At 41.0% G+C, this 23,616-nt stretch overlaps 1 protein-coding gene across 17 annotated transcripts in view; it reads left to right on the top strand.

The window, feature by feature from the left end:
- PTPRK (protein tyrosine phosphatase receptor type K) overlaps positions 1–23,616 on the top strand; it is a 3,469,591-nt gene that overhangs the window by 2,261,238 nt on the left and 1,184,737 nt on the right. For all 17 annotated transcript variants that reach the window (XM_044064217.1, XM_044064183.1, XM_044064208.1 and 14 more), the window contains exon 9: positions 15,340–15,449. In XM_044064217.1, the coding sequence (XP_043920152.1) occupies positions 15,340–15,449 (110 nt within the window). The remainder of the gene's footprint in view (positions 1–15,339; positions 15,450–23,616) is intronic.

The following is a 23,616-nucleotide window of genomic DNA, read 5'->3' as shown; positions in this document are numbered from 1 at the left end:
AATTCAAGCCTTGTCCTCAAAACCCCCATACTTGATCTTTCACAAGGATAGAATGACACTATGAACTAATAACTCCTTCCTTCCCAAGGTGGTGTCAGAATCGAATATCAATCAGTCCATTAGTTTGCCAGCATTCTTCCCTAAATTTGCAAACAAAGGCGAATACATATTACATTTATTCGATGTTCACAGACAATTACGTTTTATTTGCACAGAACAAAAGACATCAGAAAAACTGACCAGTTACTTCTTTCCTTTGCAGAATTGAAATTGGGCGAACCAGTGGAAAAAGTAACTTTAGCCAGATGGCTGACTGTATTTCATATGTCTGTAGCAAATTGGGCATTACCTTGCTGCAACCAGTACAAGCTCCTTCAACTAGGTCCATGGCAACATCTTCAGTTTTTCTTTCCAGATTATCAATGGACGACATGTGCAGCCTCCCCTTATTTATATTACTTATTACAAGTTGGATCTGGTCTCCAGGGGTAGAGCATCATTTGGTTTATCTGTGATCAGGAATATCTTTCCTTAGAGTCCATCCAGAAATATAGGTAGCTGATGAATTCTGTCCTGTCTGTTGAGGATAGAATAAAGTTATGTACTTACATAATATTCCATCTGTGTTGTCCATTTTCATTTTTCTTCAACTTCCCGTCCACCAACCCCCATCCTTTCTGTTTGCAAACATCTGGAAGAATGAGCTGTTGTCCTTGATTTTTAAGCTCCAGATATAGTCTCTCTCTGTATTAAGCATGTACAATTTTATGCCTGTTATATTTATGCATGTTAAACATTTCCTTTCTGGTTAAAGTCAGCAAACAAGATCTGAGGTAACTTGGGGTTGGTGTATTATGGGTAAGGGAGAAGCTCAAAGTTACTACGAGCTTTAGTAATGGCCGAGTCGGATCTGGGGATCAGATCCAAAGCCATCTGATGAGAAAGAATGAAAATGGACAACACAGATGGAACATTATGGTAAGTACATAACTTTTTTTAACTTCATATGAAGGGCAACATTTTATTGAACTTCTGCTACTAGTTGTTTTAGGACTTTCTAGATTACCCTTCAGGTATAGGTTAGGGGCAGATCTGCTGAAGCTTTACAGTGAAAGCACTGATAAAGATTAATATTTCTCATGTTAATACAGAAATCACTATGTTCAAACTTGATATCGTTGTACGCATTTGTGTTTCCATTACTCCTAGGTTTAAGTTTGTGCTTTATACTCACGTAATTATTTTTGGTACAAGAACTGATGATGCATGTTTTAGTGTTTTAAAACTGACATGGTTTTTTTTTTGTTTCTAAATGAAGCTCTCACAAAAAGCTTCAATAGACGGGCTATGGTCAGAGGACCAGCCTCTCGAGCCTTCTTCCAAAAAGGGACAAACCCATGGGGATGACCCATTGATGAACATGCCCCTACATGTTTGCAATAAATACAGGCTGCTGCAGTCACTTTTTTGTAAAACAGTGCTTATCTGCCTCTAATAAAGAACGAAAAAGAACAGGCTTCTGTATTTAGTTTCTTCATTTAAGCTTTTATCCTCGAAACAACCATTTTTCATGGGAATTTTACTTATAACCTGTCTGTTCCCACTGAAAAAGAATTCCAATCAACATTAAGCAACGGATATCAGCTCAGTAAAGGAGTGTCTCCTACCAGCTACAACCCTACGGGGTACAAGTAGGTTATATCTATGATGTTCATCGTGTTTCACTGTTGCAGTCATTACACTTGGGTTATCCTGCTGGCAGGCTACCTGCAGTTGGCCTGAATTACAAAGTCCTGGTCCGGCGTCGGTTGCTGTCGCCTCTTCCCTGACGTCAGTGTGCCAGGGGTATATAAGATGCAGCTGACACCATTTTCTCCAGTCTTTCTTGCCGTGCGTTGCCCGAAGCAAAAGCAGTTCGCAAGTGCCGGTCGGCCGACTCCTGAGATTTTTTAAATTGAATTTCAGAATCGAAGTCTTCAATAAAGCTAAGTACCCCGTTGGGGAAACTTTTTCTTGCTCCAGACCGATGTCAGTAAAAGTTAACAATTGTATTTCTTGTGGGAAGCAAATACCTCATAAGGATTTTCACTCTTACTGTATTCCTTGCCTAGGCCCTGACCACAACGTTGCTAGTTGTCGGTTTTGTGCTAGATTCAACCAACGCACTATTAAGCGTCTGTTTGATTTTGCTTTACATTACTTTGGCCGAAGGTTTAACTACATAATGCCGTCGGAACAACCGACGACCGGAATTCATAAAAAACGCAAAGACAAAGAAAAGGACAGGCATCCGAGGTCCAAAACCGGCGACAAAGCCTCTTCTAGGCCAGTCACCGGTTCTCAGTGAGGCGCTTTCACAGCCCCTGACACCCGCTACCTCAGAGCCACAGGCCGCCTCCGACTCCCACGTGGAGACAACTAGGCCTCTGGAAACTCAAGGTATTGGGCCTACGGAAACTATTCCCTCAGATGGTTCCAGAGCCGCTGAGCAGGCATCTGCTTCTGAGGGTGTTTTCAGACCCACACAGCTTACTATCCAGTCCACTTCAGCAGCCAAGGCAAAGTCTAAAACACCATTAAAGACAAAGAAACAAGTACAGCATTCTCTTGGACAGTCATCCATGCCAAAGAAACAGATGCTTAAAATGGCCGAGGACCTAATTACTTTGATCAGGGGTTCCCATCCCCCTCCTGATAAAAGGCCTAGGCAAGACACTGACTATGACTCCTCTGACCAGGTTTCTGTTTCCTCTGATTCCTCCTCAGAACAGGAATATTCTCTCCCTCCCTATGAGGACTCTGATGCTGAAGAATCTATCCCTTCAGCTTCTCCTCCTGAGGATTACTCTTTTGGGGAAACCTTGCAGACCATGAGGGAGCATTTCCATTGGGAGAGCCAGGATTATTCAGAATCCAAGAAAAGCCTCAGAGACTTTTTTTTACTGCCTCAGCACAGGCCCCTTGCTATCCCCCCTGTACTAGATATTGTTGTTGTTTTTTCTGAATCCAGTTTGTCTCCTGATTCTTTACCCCCTGCACCAGTCAAGCCAGATAGGTATTACAGGGTCCCAGACTCTCATAAATTTCTTTATAAAAACCCTGCTGCTGACCCAGAAACAATTTTTCAGGGTCCCAAAGGGGTCAAGGCTTCCACTGCAAAAAACCCTGTTCCCTCAGATAGGGATTCTAGAGCACTGGATAGATGGGGGAAAAAAGTTTACACTTCTCCTACTTTAGCTGTAAGGGCTTTAAACTGCCAGTTTCACATGCTTAAATATCAACAATACCGAATGTCTTTGCTAAAACAGAAAATGCTTACAAGCTCAGAATGCTCTGACAATAAGGAAATGCAGGATTTATTGCATGCAGCTGAACAAGTGGGAAAGCATACTCTGCAATGTGGTTTTGATTCATTAGAGGCTTCTTGCAGAGCCGCAGTTACAGGTTCTGTCATTCGAAGGCATGCTTCGTTAAAAGAACAAAGTTTACCTGATCATGTTAACGCAAAATTATTGGATGCTCCATTACAGCATGATATTTTGTTTGGTGTTAAGGCAGAAGAGGTGTTAAAGAAAATGGAGGATAAAGCAAAATCAATGCAGACATTAAAGGATTTCTTACAGGTTCAGCCACCTAGATTTAGCAGGAACTAGCCTTCTAAAAATTGGTTCTTTCCAGTGTCAGACAGGCCACAAAGAGGCAGATAGAGACACCCAAGAGGCAGATCTCAGCCCCAAGGCTCATACAGACCTAAACAATGGGGTGCTTCAGCCCCCAAAGGCGGAGAAGACAAATCACAACCTTATAGGAAACAGTCCCAATGACTTCCCTCTACGACTGCCAAGCACTTAACCTTTTGGCAGCACCCTTAGGGGGAAAACTAACACTTTTCTCAGAAAATTGGCACATGATCACCCAGGACAAATGGGTACTGAATATTGTTTCTCAGGGTTACAGGTTCCACTTTCACACCCTACCAAGGTCAAAAGGTATGCCCAACCTGCCACAAAATCAATGGGCAGAGGCACAAAAGCAAATTTCTGCTCTCATGGACATGAGAGCTATTAAAAAAGTACCACAGCAAGAACAGGGACAAGGTTTTTACTCAAGACTTTTCTCCAGAAAGGACAATGCCTGGAGACCAATACTGGACCTGTCAATTCTAAATACTTTCCTGGATGTTCCAAAATTCAAAATGCTGCCACTGCAGCAACGTCTACCCAAGCTGGGCAAGAAGGCTTGGCTAGTTACTTTGGACCTCAAAGAGGGCATACCTGCATGTCCCACTCAGACAATCTTGCAGAAGATATCTCAGATTCATAGCTGGCTCAATGCATTACCAATTCTCTGCACTGCCCTTTGGCTTATCTACTGCGCCCAGGGTCTTCACAAAATGCCTGGCACCAGTAATTGCATTTTGCAGACAAAAAGGAATTAAAATATATCCCTACTTGGACTACTGCCTTATTCAAGCAGAGAGCAAGGACATTCTACTAAAGCATCTGGCATTTGTAAAAAGATTACTAATTTGCCTAGGGTACACAGTAAACGAAAAGAAATCAAAACTAGTGCCCTCTCAAGAGATAATATTCCTGGGTGCAAGCTTAAATACAACTGCCCAGATGGCTTATCTCACGCCAGACAAGCAAAGGCAACTGACTCATTACTTTCAGATGATGGCAACAAAGACCCAGCTACCTGCAAGAAAAATTCTGCAGGCTTTGGGCTTCATGGCATCCTGCATCCTGCTAATTCCATATGCAAGACTGCATATGAGGAAGCTACAATGGTATCTAAAAAGTGTTTGGACTCAACATTGCCACAGCCTGGAAACAATAATAATTTTTATTCCCTGCCTGCAACAGGAGTTTCAATGGTGGGCACTGGCCTGTCACCACAACAAGGGACAGCCTTTCACTTTACCCATAGCCAGGCAGACACTAACAACAGATGCATCGGATTATGCCTGGGGGGCACACATGGCAGGAAAATGTATTCAGGGCACGTGGCCCACGGACCAAATGCATCTTCACATCAGTCAAAAAGAGATGCTAGCTGTACAGAATTCCCTGACAGCCTTCAAGGATCTACTACATCCAGGGCAACTATTACTAAAGACGGACAATACTACAGTTATGTGGTACATAAACAAGCAAGGGGGCACACATTCCTACCCCCTCTGCAGGCAAGCCATGACTTTGTGCAACACAGCACTGATAAACACAAAGTCCCAACAAGTCTTGTAGAGTCCGAAAAACTGTTTAAGCGGTTTTTGTTGCCGCTAATACGGCAACTTCTTCAGATTACATAAAAAATATATTTGAACCAGTTTAAATAAAGAATAAAAACATGTGATCCGTAAACAGCTGAGCTGTTACGTAGTTACCACTCATTAATATTAAGTAGTTAGAACATTAGAACTAAGCACTTTCTCTCAGTCATCCACTTAGAAAAGTTAGGTTGAAAACTTTATAAAATAAATTATTATGTGAATGACATGTTTAATTTCAACAAAGTGATTGGTAGGCTTAGAACTATTAGCCCACGTAGCCAGTATTCGATAATTAGGGTAAGGTTAGTATATCATATTACAACGACAAAGTTAACAGCTACAAAGGCATACGTTTAACAATTGTAATTTTGAAGTTCTTAGGTTTGTTACTGGACTGTTTTTAAGGTTTTAAGAACCTAAGCATAAGGGAGACTTTGACAATGAACGATCTACTTTTCTGTTACAACAGTCCATAGTAGGGGACTGAACTGAATAATGGAACATAATACTATTATACGACACAAATATTTTCTATAGTTTTACACAAATTTTTAAATTAGAATGTTTTCCCGCTTTCTTGTTATTTCTAAGTGGATGACTGAGAGAAAGTGTGCATTAAGATCGCTGCAATTTTATTCTTTATTTAAACTGGTTCAAATATATTTTTTATGTAATCTGAAGAAGTTGCCGTATTAGCAGAAATGAAAAGCGCTTAATTAAACAGTTTTTCGGACTCTACAAGACTTGTTGGGACTTTGTGTTTATCTAGAACACAGCACTGACCTATCAAGTACATCTGCAGGCACAATTCCTGCCAGGAAAGAAAAATACTCCGGCAGACGAACTAAGCAGAAACCTCATGGATCCTCACGAGTGGAAACTAAATCCACAGGTCTTCAGCATGATAACAAGGAAATGGGGATGCCCAGACATAGATCTTTTTGCCTCCCCTCACAACTGCCAACTACAGAGATTCTGCACAAGGACTTATCACTCACAAGCATGGAAAGTGGATGCTCTATCATTCAGCTGGAAAACCCTAACAATTTATGCCTTTCCACCACTGCCTCTCCTTCCCAAGGTGATCCTAAAAGTCAGACAAGAGAAGCCAAAAATTATTCTGATTGCCCCAGACTGGCCCCGCCAGCACTGGTACCCAATCCTAAAGAGCTTGTCTCAAGGCCCAGCCTGGACTTTACCTCAAATTCCTCATCTTCTGACTCAACAAAACAATCAGATCCTGCACAGCCAACTCAGAACCTTAAATCTGGCTGCATGGCAGATAATATAACTACTCAGAACACACCTCTCTCTAAAGCTGTTATGGATATCATTTTGGAAGCCAGGAGGCCCAGCACCAGGAAATCTTATGCAGAAAAATGGAAGAGATTCTGTGCTTGGAACCAGGCACAAGGACTTGAACCACTTGCTCCAAATATTTCTCAGATTTTACAATACCTGACTGAGATGCTGGACAAAGGCCTATCCTTCTCATCAATTAAGATCCATGCCTCTGCCATTTCAGCTCATTACAATACAGAACCTCCTATTTTCTCTCATCCACTGTTAAAGACAGTATCTCAGAGGGACAAAAAACATAAGACCCCCAAGGAGAGCACTAATACTTACATGGGACCTCAACTTTGTCTTAGAAAAGCTCACACTACCTCCTTATGAGACAGCCAATACAGCTGATATAAAATTCTTATCATGGAAAACTGCTCTTCTCCTAGCAATAACTTCAGCAAGAAGAGTCTCAGAGTTACAGGCATTAATGGCAGTGGAACCTTTTATCATTTTTCATCCGGACAGGGATTCTCTAAGGACAAACCCAACATTTATGCCAAGGGTAGTATCCAGTGTGGCTCTTAACCAAACCATTCATTTGCCAACATTTTATCCAAATCCTCAGAATAAAGGGAAGAGACTTCTGCACTCTTTGGACATACACAGGCAGCTACGATTCTACTTGGACAAAACAAAAGCTTTCAGAAAAACTGAGCAACTGGTTTGTAGTATATGCTGCAGGATCACAAGGAAAAGCTATTTCAAAGCAGACTATTTCAAAATGGATAGGACACTATTCGTTTCTGCTATGCACAGCATGGCAAGTCAGTGCCTAAGAATATTAGGCCACATTCTACCAGGACAGCAGCCACTTCAGCAGCCTTTCTCAGGGGAGTACCAACCAAGGAAATTTTGGAGGCTGCAACTTGGAGTTCAGTGCACACTTTTACCAAGCACTACCACTTACCTCTTCACTCTAATTCCAGAGCAGGCTTTGCCACTGCAGTTCTGCAGGGCCTCATAGCCACGCCTAATCCTATTTAGACCCAGCCGCCCAACCTCAGCTTTGGGATTCAACCCAAGTGTAATGACTGCAAGAGTGAAACACGATGAACATAGTACAGTTGTGTACCTACCATAAATGTAGATGTTCGAGTGTATTCACTGTTGCAGTCCAGGTTACCCACCCACCATCCCCCTTTCTTTGCTGGGACTTATCTATACTTCTCTATCCTATACAACCTATGTGGTGTATTTGCTTGTAGATGAAGGTATTGTTTATTTTAGTTTGTTTTTTATTAGCAATGTGTATTGCCTACCTTCTTGTGGGCACCTGACATCTGGGGCAAGAAAAACTGAAGAAAATGGTGTCGGCTGCATCTTATATACCCTTGGCGCACTGACGTCAGGGAAGAGGCGACAACAGCCGATGCCGGACCAGGACTTCGGAATTCAGGCCGACTGCAGGTAGCAGGATAACCCAAGTGTAATGACTGCAACAGTGAATACACTCGAACATCTACATTTATGGTAGGTACACAACTGTACTTTTCCTGTGCTCTGGTCTCACTACTACTTAGTAGGCAAGTCAGAACTTTTTCGACCTCACCTTTTATTGTGGCAGGGAAAGCCATTATATTATTTTCTTCCCATTACAAACATATTGCAGATAATAAATTGATGATGATTTATAGTTCTTTCAAGAATAAGTCTTCCATCTTTGTACAGTCATTTGTAGTCACTAAACTAGCAGTACTATATAGGATATTGCTTTTTGTCCTTGAAGACCATTTGGGATACTTCCTCTTAATTTTCAGACTTCTGCGGTGGTGCAGCGGTAGCGTTGTTGCCTCACAGCAAGAGGTTCTCCCATTCGATTCTCGGCTGGAGTGTGGGGAGTGCCTTCTGTGTGGAGTCTACATGTCCTCCCCACGGTTTGGTGGGCATTTGAAAGACATGCGTAAATGGGCTTGCCTTCGTTGAAGGTTGAACATCGAGCTGGCACCTCGGCATTCGTGAAAAATCTACTGCCAATCATTAGCAGACCGGAGTTCCGCTGTGGCGACCCCTAACCGGGAAAAGCCGAAAGACAACAACAACAACATGCTTGAAGCACTGGAAGCTGCAGTTTAATGTGTGGTTAAGAGTCAGACTGCCACAGGAAGGGCATTCACAGTTTAATCTTGATAAAGTAACCAAATGCCGCAGTTTGAGGACCTACTTGAGGTGATTGAAATGGTCTGGTGGAATGTTTTTTCTAGACATTCACACAAATAAGGTAGTGGGTGGCACTGAACTGAGAGAAGTGGTGACAGCTGATGTGATGCCCAGACCTCATGTAGAAGAAAATAGAGAAGTGGCTTCTGATGATGGTGGTGATGAAGATCCATTGATCTATTTAAGTAGTTTTGTGCTACTTTGTTGGGACACTATTTATTTATGAAGTATCTTTATTCATTGGTTAGTTAATGAGCCAAACTAGAATGTTGAAATATTTTCAGCGATATCTTAGGAGCATGAAAAACGTAATTTACAAGACCTCATCAGTCGCCCGGTATGCAGGTAGAGGCTGTAACATTAAAAGCTGTAAAGTATTTTCTGTCCACATGTATTGCACAGTAAGAACTTGTATGATAGGAGGCATGACTTGGTGGCGACCATCCTTTCAGATTTGCTACGTCTGGCAGCATCAGTAATAGTTTAGTTGTATGGAATTCATTAGTAACGTCTTTGATGATATTTAGCTGCAGTTGTACTTGTCAGGTAGAGACACATTAATCCAGAGGATGCTTTATAGGCACAACATTGTCCTTCACAGCAAGCTAGAAAAAAATGCAGTCAGTTTGAAACAGTGTAAGCACAAAAGCATGTCTGTGCAGTGCATTATAGTAACAAGAATTTCTCTGTACTGTACTTTGACATGCCCTAGTATGATCTGCAGCAGTATATAGTCTGACAAATATGTGAGGGTGAGGAACTGAGGACAGGTGAAATTCTGCGTACTTTGTGTATACTTACTATATACATGCGTGTGTAATAGCCCTTTGTCAAAAGGTTGTTTGCAGTAAGAGTTGTCACAGTTTAAACAAGACTTTTTGTTTTCTGGCATGGATTTAAAGTAGCTTTTTTTAAGGATGTTTTCTAAAATGCTAGCTTCACAAACAGCAATGTCTAAGACTTGTGAAGTGGAGAAATATTTGCACCTGAACACCTGTTTGCATTATTCTCCCACCCTGTGGTTAGTGGTGAGGAGGGATGCAGTGAAGTATCTGTAATTAAATTAGCCACACCATTTCTTTTCCCAGTCCTTTGTGTGTCTGTGTACCTATATATCATTTTCACATCAGTTGATAAGAATCCAATAACAACGAATCAGAAATGTAGACATTTGGGTGGCGCAGTGGTAGCGTTGTTGCCTCACAGCAAGAGGTTCTCCTGTTCGATTATCGGCTGGGGTGCCTTCTGTGTGGAGTCTGTATGTCCTCCCTGCGTTTGTGTGGGTTTCCACCAGGTGCTCTGGTTTCATCCCATGTTACAAAGACCTGCATCTGGAGCATTTCTCCCCGGGCTTCCGCTGAAAATTGGCTTTGTTCCAAGTTGGACTTTCCCGGTTAACAAATGATAAGTAAATAAAATAGACATCTACAACAGAGCCAGGAGAAAAAGAGAGGATTGTTGTGGGGCAGTCATCCCTGAACCCCCCAGAAACCTCTTAATAAACAATTATATTAAAGTGGAAACGCATTGGTATCTGTGCTTCTCTCATGCTATTCTCCTCACTGGCTAGAGTGGTTGGATATACAGAAGGTATTTACATAAGTACCTGTCATTGAAATAGCCGCCTCACTGCCTGCTAACAGTCCTTTGTATGGCTCTTTACTGCAGTTAGATTAATATCAATTGATATAATCCTGTGACCATGAATCCTTTAATATTCTATTAAAAATGTTGCACTCCACAAACATAAAGCCAGGAGGAAAGATTATTTGGGGGGGTAGCTGTCCCTCACACTCAATCCCTGAAAACATTAATAAATATATTAACTCCATAGTCACACAGCTGTGAAGGAAGGGCAAGCACAAAAACCCTTTGACCACACTCCATTTGCAGGACTGACTCACAGCAGAAATAAATGCAAAGTTGCAGCTACAATTCAGATCAAACCTTCTGAACAGTGGACTTCCAAGATGGCTGTACAGAGATCAATAAGTTGATTTAGAGCTCCTCAGTTTTAAAATGGCAATTTGGGGGGGGGGGGGGCACTAAAGCTATCAAATTGGATAAAATGAGATTTCAGCAAAGATGAAATTTTGATAAAGTAACAGAACACAAACCAGAAAAGGAGGAGAGATTCTTCTGTTTCTGTTCTTGCCCTACATGCCACCGAGATGGTTACCTGAATGGTAATTACTGGCTTTTAAATCTTCACAGTCAGTCATAAATGTGCACACTTGCTTGTTTTAAGTATTAACTTATTAAGTCATGAATAAACTTTCAACTACTACTTCTGAACTATTTATTATTCGGAAGGATTGTAATTTGTTTTTATGTATACATCATACAAATACTAGATTTATTTTTATTTGACATTTGTTAACCGGGTTAGTCAGACTGGGCAGCATGGCACAGTGGAGAAAAGCTCCACAGATAAACAAATACAAAAACAAAACATCCTACAGTGTTAACATACAAGTGTATCTACACAAGAGAAACAGAATATAACTTATAAATGAACACGCTAGAATACAAGAGTAATATTGAGGGTTTAAACAGCCATGGTACATATTAAATATACAAATTATAATATAAAAATTAGATTCTAACAGTTACCATCAGAGAGAAATTCAGGGTTGGTAAAATATCATAAAGACTTTAAATGAGTAGTTGTGGTAAAGTGTGAGATCTGAGAGGTGAGGGGGAGGAGGACAGGGAGCAGTTTAGGTGGGAGTGGGACAAGAACAGGTCCAGGAATTAGTAAATAAGTCCTTTAGAAGGTTTTTGAAGTTAAGGAAGTTGCCGTTTGTTCTTAGAGAAAGGGGAAGTTTGTTCTAGGCATTGGCGACGGAGTGGCTGTATAAAAGTTTGGCAATATTTTTATTGGGGTTGTAGATTTCTTAGAGGTGTAGGTCAGTGCTGCATAGATTACGCTTAGGAGAATAGGGAGTGGTGAGGCCCATGAGGGCAGGACAGCAGGAGAATTGATTTAAGATAGTATGTGTGAGGAGGAGTTGGTTATGTAGCTCAAGCCATCGTAGGTTTTTTAAAAATATACAGTAACAAGAGGGATAGGGAAGGTTGACAGTGGATCTGGCTGTTTTGTTGTAGGTGGTTTCATGTTTAGCTAATAGATTGGATTGAATATTGGTGAAAATAGGGGCTATAGGAATATGTATGTCAAAAAACAGAAACTCCACAAAAGGACACTCAACCAAAAAGATAGTTAAGCGCGTTCGTTCTTTTCATTAAGAACTTCATCTTTTTGGTTGAGTGTCCTTTTGTGGAGTTTGTTTTTTAGAGTCCTTGGTTGCCGCTGTTTTGTTTTTTATTAATATGTATGTCAAACTTTAGTTAGTCATCTATGATTAGACCCAGAAGTTTAGTATGTGGTTCAACAGAGATAAGTGTATTATTAAGAGAAGATACTGTGAAGGTATTTTTGTGTTGCTGTAGTGATTTGGGGAGGAAGAGTAAACATTTTGTTAGGATTGAGTAGTAGCTGATTATTGGTTAGCCATTTTTCGACTGAAAGGAGGGGATCTTGAGTAAGAGCAAGGAGGTGGGGAAAGTTATCAGAGCATGAGATAATATTGGAGTCGTCTGCATATTGTATTAGTGGGAAGTTTGTGCAGGAAGTGTGTAGGTTATTTGTAAAGATATTAAAAAGGAGAGGTCCAAGAATTGACCCTTGGGGGACACCGTTTGGATTGTGAGAAAGGGGGAGGAGGCAGAAAGCCATTTGACAGATTGGAATCTGTTGGAGAGGTAACTGGGAAAACTATGGTATAGTAGAAGAGGAGAGGTTAAGGGAAGAAAGTTTTAAGAGCATTAGGGTATGGGAAATGGTGTCAAAGGCTTTAGATAGGTCAAGGAAGAGGGATGACACTAGTTTGTTATTGTCCCGTGCTTTGGTGATGAAATGAGATCTGTAGAGGTGCTGTGGTGAAAACGGAAACCATGCTGGGTGGGAGTTAACAGGTTGTCTTGTATGATGTGTTTGAGAAGCTGGTTATGAATAAATTTTTCTAGAATTTTAGATAAGGGGGGACATTATGGCAATAGGTCTGTAGTTGGTTGGTTCAGTTGAATTGCCATCTTTGTGGAGGGGGTATGACACATGATTTTTTCCAGATGTCAGGGACTGTAATCTCTTGAACTGACTTGTTTACTAATATGGAGACTGGATGTGCAACAGTTAGCTGCAAGTTTGAGTACTAGAGGAGGTAAGTTGTCAGCAGAGGGGGAGCAGGTTTTCAGTTTGGCAAGAAGAGATTTGATGTGTGCAGTAGATAGAAATAGACTGCGAGGAGAGCTGTGTTTTGTTTGCCAACTTTAATTCCAGGTGTAGTGATCTATTTAATTACTGTCCCCCACTTTTTGTACAAACTCAGCTTGACTTAAAATAGCAAACCTTAATAACTAATCAGTATCATTCCACTGTCCGTGCAATGGTGACAAATTAAATGGCCCAGAAAAATGCATGGAATAAATACATGAATTTTTATTATTTTGAATTGTAAAAGTATGAAAGTGTGTGTACATTAAGAAAATCATTTTAATTCCCATAATAGTTACACAGAATTTAAACACAGGTCCAGAAGCAAGTCAAAATATTTTAGACAAAACAGTGCCCTAAACAAAGTATTAAACCTACAGGAAGAGGAATTAACTTTAATATTAATTACCTTTTAATTTAGTTGAGAGACTGTAGAATCTTCTGTCACCTGACTCTGACATGGATGAAGATACCTCATGTCTAAGTGGGCCATTACTGTGTGGAGTTTGGTACTAACATACCCATAATTGTGCAAAACCTCTCCCTCGAAGGGCTTTCATTCAGTCCTTTAACTAGGACTTCCCTGATACATTAGTCTTTAATGCAATTGCCCGTGTCTTCAGATATTTCCTCTCAGGAGTCTAAAAATGTTTTGACTATTATTTGTTTACTAACTCCGGCATAGCTGAGATTTTGAATTTTTTTTCTGCTTATTTGTTCCTCTGCCACTTCCATCCCTCTGTGCCACACAGCTGGGTGAGAATCTGTGTAAAATGACTTAACTTCAGGAAAATACCTAATGACAGTTAAGTTGCCCCCCCCCCCCCCCTTTAACTTTGAGCCAGCTAAAGGGGTCAGAAATGTAAAAGAGAGGGAGAAATATGCAGTAAAAACTACATAGTTGAAACTGAGTGCATTCCTGCAAATTTTATTTCCTCTGAACAGTTGTCCTTCTAAAAAAATTAGAGTTGTAAAATTATATATGGCAAAACCAGGTGTGCAGATACTGTCAGTGCATGAAATTTACGTGCTATTAAGAAACGCATTTGAAACATTTTTATCCGGCAAAAAAGAATAGCTTCGTAGAACAAGCAGATTCTTTGTCCTTTTTTATTTAATTCTTAAGCACTGCTTTGTAGCTGAAGGAAAAAAAAAACTTATTGCAGTCTGTTTAAAACTTTGTGTCACTGAACGAAAGGTTGATCCTTTCCAGAAATTGTCAATGTAGGAAGCAGTTTGCAGTACTACCATTGTTAATAAATGCAAAGAACTTGCTTGACAAGTTAGTACATAATATCTCATATTTTAAAAACAAAGAGCACTTTGTTAGAAAGAGAAAGTTTGGCCAGAAAAGCAAAATCATGTTACTTTGGCTGTCCAAGTGAGATCATTTTGAATTAGAAGACAATAATAGTAATTATGTAGAGTGCTGCAGGGTCATTAGTATAGAACACAACATCAAGATAAGATCAAAAGTAATTTAAAGAAACTGTAAAAAATTAAAAAAAAAAAATTGCTATTGTGTGAGCATGCAGCATACATTTACAAATGTAAAAGCCTTGACTGGTAAACATTGCCTTAGCTCAGCATGCCAAGTAGTCTAAAGATACTGTACCGAGGTCACCAGATGGGCAGTGAGTGACTGGGTTTGATACTTGTGAAAATGTTTATTTCCAATCTCTTCGAGTAATATTTATAGTGGTATTTATATAAGTGGGATTCTGCTATCTGGATACATATTGTCATTAATTCTACACGCTAGCCTTCCCTGTAGAAAGTATTGTACTTTGATACCACTGGACTGTATAACAGAAGTTCAGAGTTAGGATTTTTTATTTTATTTTTATTTAACATTTGTTGACCGGGAAAGTCCGACTAGGTTCCACAGAGCCTGTTTTCAGCGGAGGCCTGGGGAGAAATGCTCCAGATGCATGTCTTTGGAATGTGGGAGGAAACCGGAGTACCCGGAGGAAACCCACGCAGACACAGGGAGAACATGCAAACTCCACACAGAAGGCACCCCAGCCGAGAATCGAACCGGAGAACCTCTTGCTGTGAGGCGACAACGTTAACCGCTGCACCACTGCGCCGCTGCCCAAGGATGCTCCCTTGTATGAAATATGCTACTGTACCACTCTTATTTCGTCAGTATACAAGTCTCTTTTTGTGGGTGTGGAGGTGGCAACATGTTTATTGTTTTCAGTGTTGATGTTTGACTAGTTTGGATTATTTCCGAGCCTCGCAAACAGCAGATGGAACTTATTTCAAACTTTTTATTTGCCTTTAGTTCCTGGTCCGGTACCCAGCAAGTCATTAGAAGGAAAGCCATTTGAGGACAAGATCTTCCTGCACTGGAAAGAACCTTTGGAGCCAAACGGGATCATCACTCAGTATGAGGTAAAAAAAAAAGTTAACTCTGCTGGTAAGCTGTCAGTGGTAAATTCAATCATGGCTGATTTCATGCAGTTGTGGTTTGTAAGATCTCTTGCAATTACAAGCTGTTGCTTTTGCTTCACACAGTAATGGAATTACAAAGGTGACTAGAATTTCAAGCCAGTTCACACCTTGCACAGAATGTGCTTTAGCATTTCTTTTTGGAAAAGGATTGATTTGGAGAAGGAAAGTTAAAACTAGTACATTTAAACTGTATGCAATGGAAAGAGAAAGTTGAACTACTCTGGTTTTATATTGTTTTATTAGCAAAATGTACAGATGGGCACATGGTAAAATTTTCTTCAAGAAATAATATACTGAGTATGATTTTTTTCTTATTTTATTGGCTCCACCCATAAAATGCAACAAGAATTAAAGTCACATATTTACCCATCCCTGTCATAGAAGGCAAATGACAGTACTCTTTCTTTAGCTGTTGTTATTCTTGGACATAAAGGTGTTGGTATTTTGACAGCTTGAAAAATTGTGATTGTATGGCAGCTTCTGAGTTATTGGTTTGATTAATTATTTATGCATCTACGTTCTTTGCTTGCTTTGCAGGACATTAATCCCACAGAAGTGTAGTTGTGGTGCCTGCAGTGCATGACTGCTGTTTTTTTTAATTTTTTTTACTGTCTCCTCTTCATTCTGCTGACAGAGGAACATCTTTAGTGTTTTCATGTGCGAAGTACCCTTTTAGAGGTTAGTTTTCCATGGCTGTGCTTTGGCTGACCACTGTGTTCCTTGCAAAAGCTAATACTGAAGGAAATGCCTTATTTCAAGTATTAGTTTATCAGAAATACCTGAATCTGTCTTGTTTTTTTTTTAATACAGTTGGTACCAATTGTCACTGATATTAGTGTATGGCAGATGAGGGAGAACATACAAGTTAAACAGAATTCCTAAAAAAATGTGTTTGTACATAATGTATAGACATTTGTAGACGCACGTGAGCACACACCAGTGTGTGTGTGTGTGTGTGCACATATATATATATATATATATATGTATATATATATATATATATATAGAGTTACACTTCAGAATCTCGAGCAATTGAAATGCAGTTGCTCGAGTACAAAGTGTCGAAACTGCAGTTGTGCAAAACTGCAGAATACTGAATGTGGAAATGTCGAATCGGCGGTTGTGGTGCGTATGTGACGTGGGATTGCCTGTGTTCGTGATGTACGGTGTGGTATGTGGATATAGCTGGAGATTCAGCTAAGTGATTTTTTTGTACGGGTATTGGATAGGGATTTTAGTGTGTGTGTGTTTGGAGTTTTTAGGTGTGGGTTAGGGTAGGTAGGTAAGATTGAGTGTGTAAGTGTTGAGAGTGGTGGTATCTGTACGTATGGGATGTGTGTTTGTACAAGGGCAGTGTAGAATGTGTAGGAGTGGATTTTGTGTGTTTATGGTTTTAGTGCGACCTCGGAGTTGGTATATATAAGTAGCGGGGGGGGTGGAGGGCTTATATGTAGGGTAGACAGGTGTGTTTATTTTTGTTGTGTTTGTGTGTTTTGTTGGTTTGTTTTAGTGTCGGGAAGAAGGTGTATGTGTGCTTGTTTGTGTTATGTAGTGTGTGTGTGAAAAGTCGTGATTTTGAATTTAGCGCTTTTGGGGTTTTTGAGTTTTCAGCTTTATAGTCTCGAGGTACTGAAATTCGATTTTTCAGTATTTCGGGATTATGAAGTGAAACCATGTATGTGTGTGTGTGTGTGTGTGTATATATATATATATATATATATATATATATATATGTTTATGTCTATATATATATTTTTTTTTATCTCTCTCTCTCTCTATATATATATATATATATATATATATATGTATATATATATTTTTTATATATATTTATATATATATATATATACACACACACACACACATGTATAAAATATACAGAATGTCTTTGTTCATCAGAAAGAAGTTCAAAAGGGAAAGTAGGGCTCAGCAGGTTTGACTGAACTGTAGACTAATCAAGGGACAGTCATTGGGCGTGATTTTTTGCAGTGTCTGTGGGCAGAGTTTTGTGATGTACATCAAACTCAGTCTTACCTCTGGCCATTTTAATTAGAATTTGCAAGGGTTTGAGCTGTGGATACAAGACTATCCTTTTGCCAGACCTATTATATATTTTAGATGCGATTCTGACAATTCATGGGAAGAAAAAGTGGCCCTTGGTGGATTAAACCTGCTGACAGCAGGGCACATGCTCCTATGTACAGTTCCCATGTCAGCATGAGAGACAGACGCCTTGCTTCTGCACAAGTAAGCTAATTGATTCATGCACCTTTGGTCTGGTAAAGCTGCATTTTTGCAGGCTATGCATTCTTCCTTATATAAAATTGTAGGCAGATGTCAGTCCCTCTTAGACAGAGTGTCTCTGCAGTCCAGTCTTAAATTTCTTCTTGAAAAGTTGTCTGCATTTATTTTGAAATAATTCATCACTTTGCCTGTTTGTTTTCCTGGCCATGCACAGCTTGAGAAAGTGTTGCTTAAACATTTTAGATGCGTGCAGCTGGAAATTTTACAGATCTGTGGGTATGGCAGAAGCTCTGAATTTGGTACAAATGAACAATTCCTTGTTTCATTGCATCCAGCTATCTCTATAGAAAGTCAATGACATATGATTCTTGTGTCTCGTGTTGCAGCTTTTATAGCTTCATAGGCGAATACTAGGTTAACTACCCTGAAGGATCATTTTAAGCCTAGCCATTTGCCTGAAGTCAGAATCAAACCCGGTACCTTGTGCTTGTGAGATGAAGACCTTGACCATTATGCCAGACCCAGCTGGCTTAGCATTGGCATTTGCTGGAATTGAACAGCAAGTTATGCAAGTCCACTGATTAAGACCTGAATGAATCACATGCACAACAGTGGAAGTCTTTGATATGGTACTGGCCAGCACAGTCTTGTGTCTAATAATGCAAGAAAATGATTTGCTGTCTCTACCACTGTGTTACTTTTTTAAAAATCCTCTGTGTCATTATCCCCATGCAAGTTTGTTACTTTTTAAAGTAAGGAACAGGTTAATGTCATCATAACTTGAGTGGCGTTGTGCATAAGGGGTGCTAGCACTCCTCCTACTGCCATGACTTTCCACATAAATTTAATTAATTGAAGGAGAGGGTTAAGGGGCACCAACCCCTCTAAAAAGTACAATGAATGTTTGGGAAATAAGACAGTTACAGAATTCTAATGCTGTGGTAACTTGTGTGGTAATATTCTTTTACATAAACGCTGGCATTGGGTAAAGTACGCAAACACCCTCCCAGTTTAATTGTTCTCTGAACAGAGCCCTGCATTTGAGGTGATTTCAGCATGCTGTTCTCTCTGTTTTGGACCTAAAGTTCATAAAACGAACTTCATCTCAGTGCATTGTTAAACTGCATTAGAGAATGGGAGACCCGTACATTGACACCCTGATTGGAGAACAAGCATTCTCCAGCAAAAGAGTCTGTGTACAGGTAATGCCTACTGAAAAATGAGTCCACAGCTTCATGGCAGCATATTAAGCTGCTGCAACACTTGGACTGAAAGCAACCTAACGGCCATCATTATTTTATGCTCACTAAGCAGCACTTTTACTACTTAGCGAGTGTAAAAAAAAAAAAAAGGTAGAAAAGCTTGTGTGCAAGTTTTATGTTTGTGTGAGAGTGTTTGCATGCATGAGAATGAGAGCAAGATCTATCGAGCCATTATTTTACACTCACTAAGCAACACTTCTGTTGTTTAGCGAGTGTAAAAGTAAATGAAACAATGTGAATGCATACTTGCGAGCATGAAAGTGGAAGTGTGTGTGTCTGTCTGTGAAGTGATAGCAATCGAGCAGTGGCAGCAGCAGATGTTCTTCGTGTTTCACTGTTGCAGTCATCACATTTGGGTTATCCCTGCCAGGGTAGCCCTCGGCCGGCCGAATACCATAGACTTAGTATTTCTGCGTCGGTTGCTGCCGCTTGAGGGCTGACGTCAGGTTGTCAGTGGTATAAAAAAAGGCATCCAACACCATTACATCAGTTTTTCTTGCTGTGGAGCCCGAAGCAGAAGCAGTTTGCACGAGTGCCAGTCTGCCGCTACCTGAGTTTCGTTTCCGAATTGAAGTCTTGGAAAGCTAAGTACCCCATTGAGGATCCTTTTTTCTTGCACTAACCGATGTCAGAAAAAGTTAATTGTCTTGCCTGTGGAAAACAAATATCACACTGAGACTTCTATTCTTACTGTGTCACTTGTCTAGGCCCAGACCACGACATTCCTTGTTGTCGATTCTGTGCTCTGTTTAACGTCAGAACTATCTGTCGTCAGGCCCTTATTGTAGCTATTGGACATCTCCAGAAACCAAGAACCACAATGAAAGCAAGGAGCAAGCAACACCAGGAACAGAGAACCAAAATTTATTGAAGACCTTAGCGCTTTCGTCAGATTATATCCACAGACTTCTTCAGAGGTATTAAAAACAACAAACATCACTTCACCTTTTAAATATCCCTCCAAAAACATGTCATGTGACATAATTAACAGTTAAAGGAAAATCCACCTAAAAAAATATATATATATATGTATATACAAAAATACAATGCATGTAAAAGCACTACCTAAAACAATGTATGAATAAAACAGTTGATAAATGCAATAAATGTTAATAAATATTATTAATAAAAATATTCACCTGCAGTTTAAACATTTACACATAATAAGAGTGAAGTTTTAAAACACTGCTAATAGAAACACATTCATTCAGTCCAGGATAAACACAAGCATTTAATTTTAATTGCCATCTAAGTTCTTGAAGTTCTAAAAAGTCTTTCCAAGGTTCTCCCCTAACATTTCTAACCATATGGTCAATACCAACAAAACCAAACTCATGACCAGGATTCTCACCAATATATTTGGATAAAGCATTTTTACGGTTTCTCTTCCTGATATCTAGTGTGTGCTTGCATATACGTTCTTTCATTTTTCTTTGTGTCTTCCCAATGTAAAAACAACTACGACAAAAGAGCTAAGGTCTTCAATAAATTCTGGTTCTCTGTTCCTGGTGTTGCTTGCTCCGTATTGTAGCTAGATATTTCTGTTTGCAGTCCTCGAATTCCAATATGGCTTCGGTAAGCCATCCAACAGCGGATCTTTCAAAAAAACGTAAAGATAAAGACAGAGACAGACCGCACAGGACCAAACCTTAAGACAACGCTTCTGTTAAGTTGGTTGTCAGTCCTACGAAACTCAGTGAGGTGCTTTCGCAGCCTCGGAGGCCACTACCAAGACCCTTTCGGAGTCCGGTATGCCGCAGAACTCTTATTCGTCTAAGGATCCTGCGGTCGTCTCTACCTTGGATGGGTCCAGAGCCACTGTGCAGGCACTGGCTTCCAAGGAAGTCCTTCACAACACTTAATCCCAGCATAAACAGATGTCTTCTTTCACGAATACCGTTCTTTCAAAAACCAAGTTCCTCAGGCCCAGGGGTTGAACCACACCCAAGAAACCGTCTACCCATTCTCAGGCGCCTCTTCCTTTGCCTCATTCTCAAATGTTTAAAATGGCAGAAGACCTTATCATTACTGATTAGGGGCCAGTCAACTCCCTCAGAAAGGAAAATAGATCTGTCTCCAGTAGTTTTGTCTGAACAAGACTCAGATGAATCTGATGCATCTGACTATGAAGACATGCAGCCACTCTCCACTTATGAGGAATCTGATGCAGAGGAATCCATTCCTTCAGCCTCTCCCCCAGAGGATTTTTCATTTGGGGGAAACCCTGCATACCTTAAGGGAGCATTTCCAATGGGAGAGTCAAGACTACCCACAATCCAAAAAGAGACACGGAGAGTTCTTGGACCTTCCACAGCACAGGCCCTTGGCTATTCCCCCAGTCCTAGATGTGGTGGATGATGTCTTCCTTGAATCCAGTCTTGACTTAAGACTCCCGTCCTGCTCCCAGAAAAACAGACAGGTACTACAGAGTCCCTGACTCTCACAAATATCTTTTTAAAAATCCAACTGCTGACCCTGAGGTCATTACTCAAGGGCCTAAAGGGATTAAAGCAACCTCAGCTAAGAATCCCACCCCCTCAGACAGGGGTTCCCGAGCACTGGACAGATTTGGTAAAAAAGTATACATCTCAGCTATTCTTGCTAGCAGGGCACTAAATTGTCAGTTCCATATGCTTAAGTATCAGCAACATACCATGGAACTCCTTAAACAAAGAAATTCCTCCTTTCCTGCATGGGCAGAATCTAAAAATTTACATAACGTAATGCATTCTGTTGGTCAAGTAACTAAACACACTTTGCACTGTGGTTTTGACGCCCTTGAAGCTTCTTGCAGGGCAGCAGTCACCGGATCTGTCATTAGAAGACCTGCATGGCTTAAGGAACAACCCCTGCCAGACCATGTCAAATCAAATTGTTGGATGCACCCTTGCACAAAGATAACTTGTTTGGCACTAAAGCAGAAGAGGTCTTAAAAAAGATGGAAGAAAAAGCAAAATCTATGAAGACCGTTAAAGATTTCTTACAGGTCCAGCAGGCATTTCCCCTCCAAGGACTAGTCCTTTCCTGCTCCGAGTAGACAGGGCCAACCTAGGTCTCGTGGAAACAGACCCAAGGGTTGCAGAGATCCAAGCAGTGGACTACCTCCACTTCAAAACCAGGGAGTTCTACGCCACCCCCTTATGGTAAGAACTCACAATGACTCGCCCTTCCCAACCTCACCTCTGCCCACCCTCACATACCCCTAGGAGGAAAACTCTCTTTTCACTCAAGCGCCTGAGCCACTATTACCAAGACTAATGGGTTCTGAACATAGTGTCTCAGGGGTACAAATTATCCTTCCACACCTTTCCAACCCTGAATGGGTTCCCAGATCTACCACCATATCAGTGGGCACAGGCTCAAAAACAAATCCTTTCCCTGCTCTCCTTGGGGGCAGTAGAGCATGCTCCTGCAGAGCAGATAAGCCAAGGCTTCTATTCCAGACTTTTTCTGGTGCCCAGAAAAGAGGGAACCTGACACCCCATCCTCGATATTTCCATTCTAAACAACTTTCTGGTGATCCCAAAATTCAAAATGCTCACCCTCCATCAGCTGCTACCCATGCTCTCCAAGGACGCTTGGCTAGCTACCCTGGACCTGAAAGAGGCCTACCTCCACATTCCTATCAGGGAATCCTGCAGAAAATATCTCTGCTTCAGGACAGGATCTCAACAATTTCAGTTCTCTGCACTTCCATTTGGCTTATCTACTGCTTCCAGAGTTTTCACAAAATGCCTGGCTCCAGCCATTGCCTTTTGCAGACAAAGAAATATTAAAATTTACCCCTACTTGGATGACTGGCTTATTCAGGCAGCAGCCAGGAAAGGCTGCTCAAAGACCTGGCCTTTGTAAAGGACCTACTAACCTCCCTAGAGTACGCAATCAATGAAAATAAATCCAAACATGTACCCACCGAAAGAATAATCTTCCTGGGAGCAAGTCTGGGCACAGCATCCCAGATGGCATACCTTACACCAGAGAAACAAATTTTCCTATCAGCTTACTTCTCTCAACTGGCCACCAGGCCCCAACTTTCTGCAGGGAAAATCCTGCAAGCCCTGGGGTTCATGGCCTCTTGCATACTCCTCATTCCATATGCCAGACTGCATATGAGGAAACTTCAGTGGTACCTAAAGAGCCTTTGGTGTCAACACTCTCAAGATCTGGAAACTCTTCTGCCTATAATTCCTTGCCTGAGGAAGGAATTTCTTTGGTGGGCAACAGCATGCTTCCACAACAAGGGACTGCCCTTCTCCCCACTCCCTGCCACCCAGACACTCACCACAGATGCATCAGACTACGCTTGGGGCGCACACCTGGATGGCAGGTGCGTACAGGGCCAGTGGAACCCCCAGCAACTCCCTCTGCACATCAGTCTAAAAGAAATGATGCCTGTGCAGCAGACCTTAATAAGTTTCAAACACCTTCTTTCTCCAGGGGTTCTCCTGATGACGACAAGACAGCACCACTGTGATGTGGTACATCAACAAGCAGGGAGGGACTAACTTCTACCCGCTGTGCAGGCTGGCCATGACCCTTAGGTTCACAGCCTCTTACTTGCAAGTACAGCTGTTAGCTCAATACCTGCCAGACTCTGTCAA

Source organism: Protopterus annectens, chromosome 1.part0 (assembly GCF_019279795.1).
Source record: "Protopterus annectens isolate FY-2018-M chromosome 1.part0, PAN1.0, whole genome shotgun sequence".
Lineage (NCBI taxonomy): Eukaryota > Metazoa > Chordata > Ceratodontiformes > Protopteridae > Protopterus > Protopterus annectens.
This window is presented reverse-complemented; position numbering and strand designations above follow the sequence as displayed.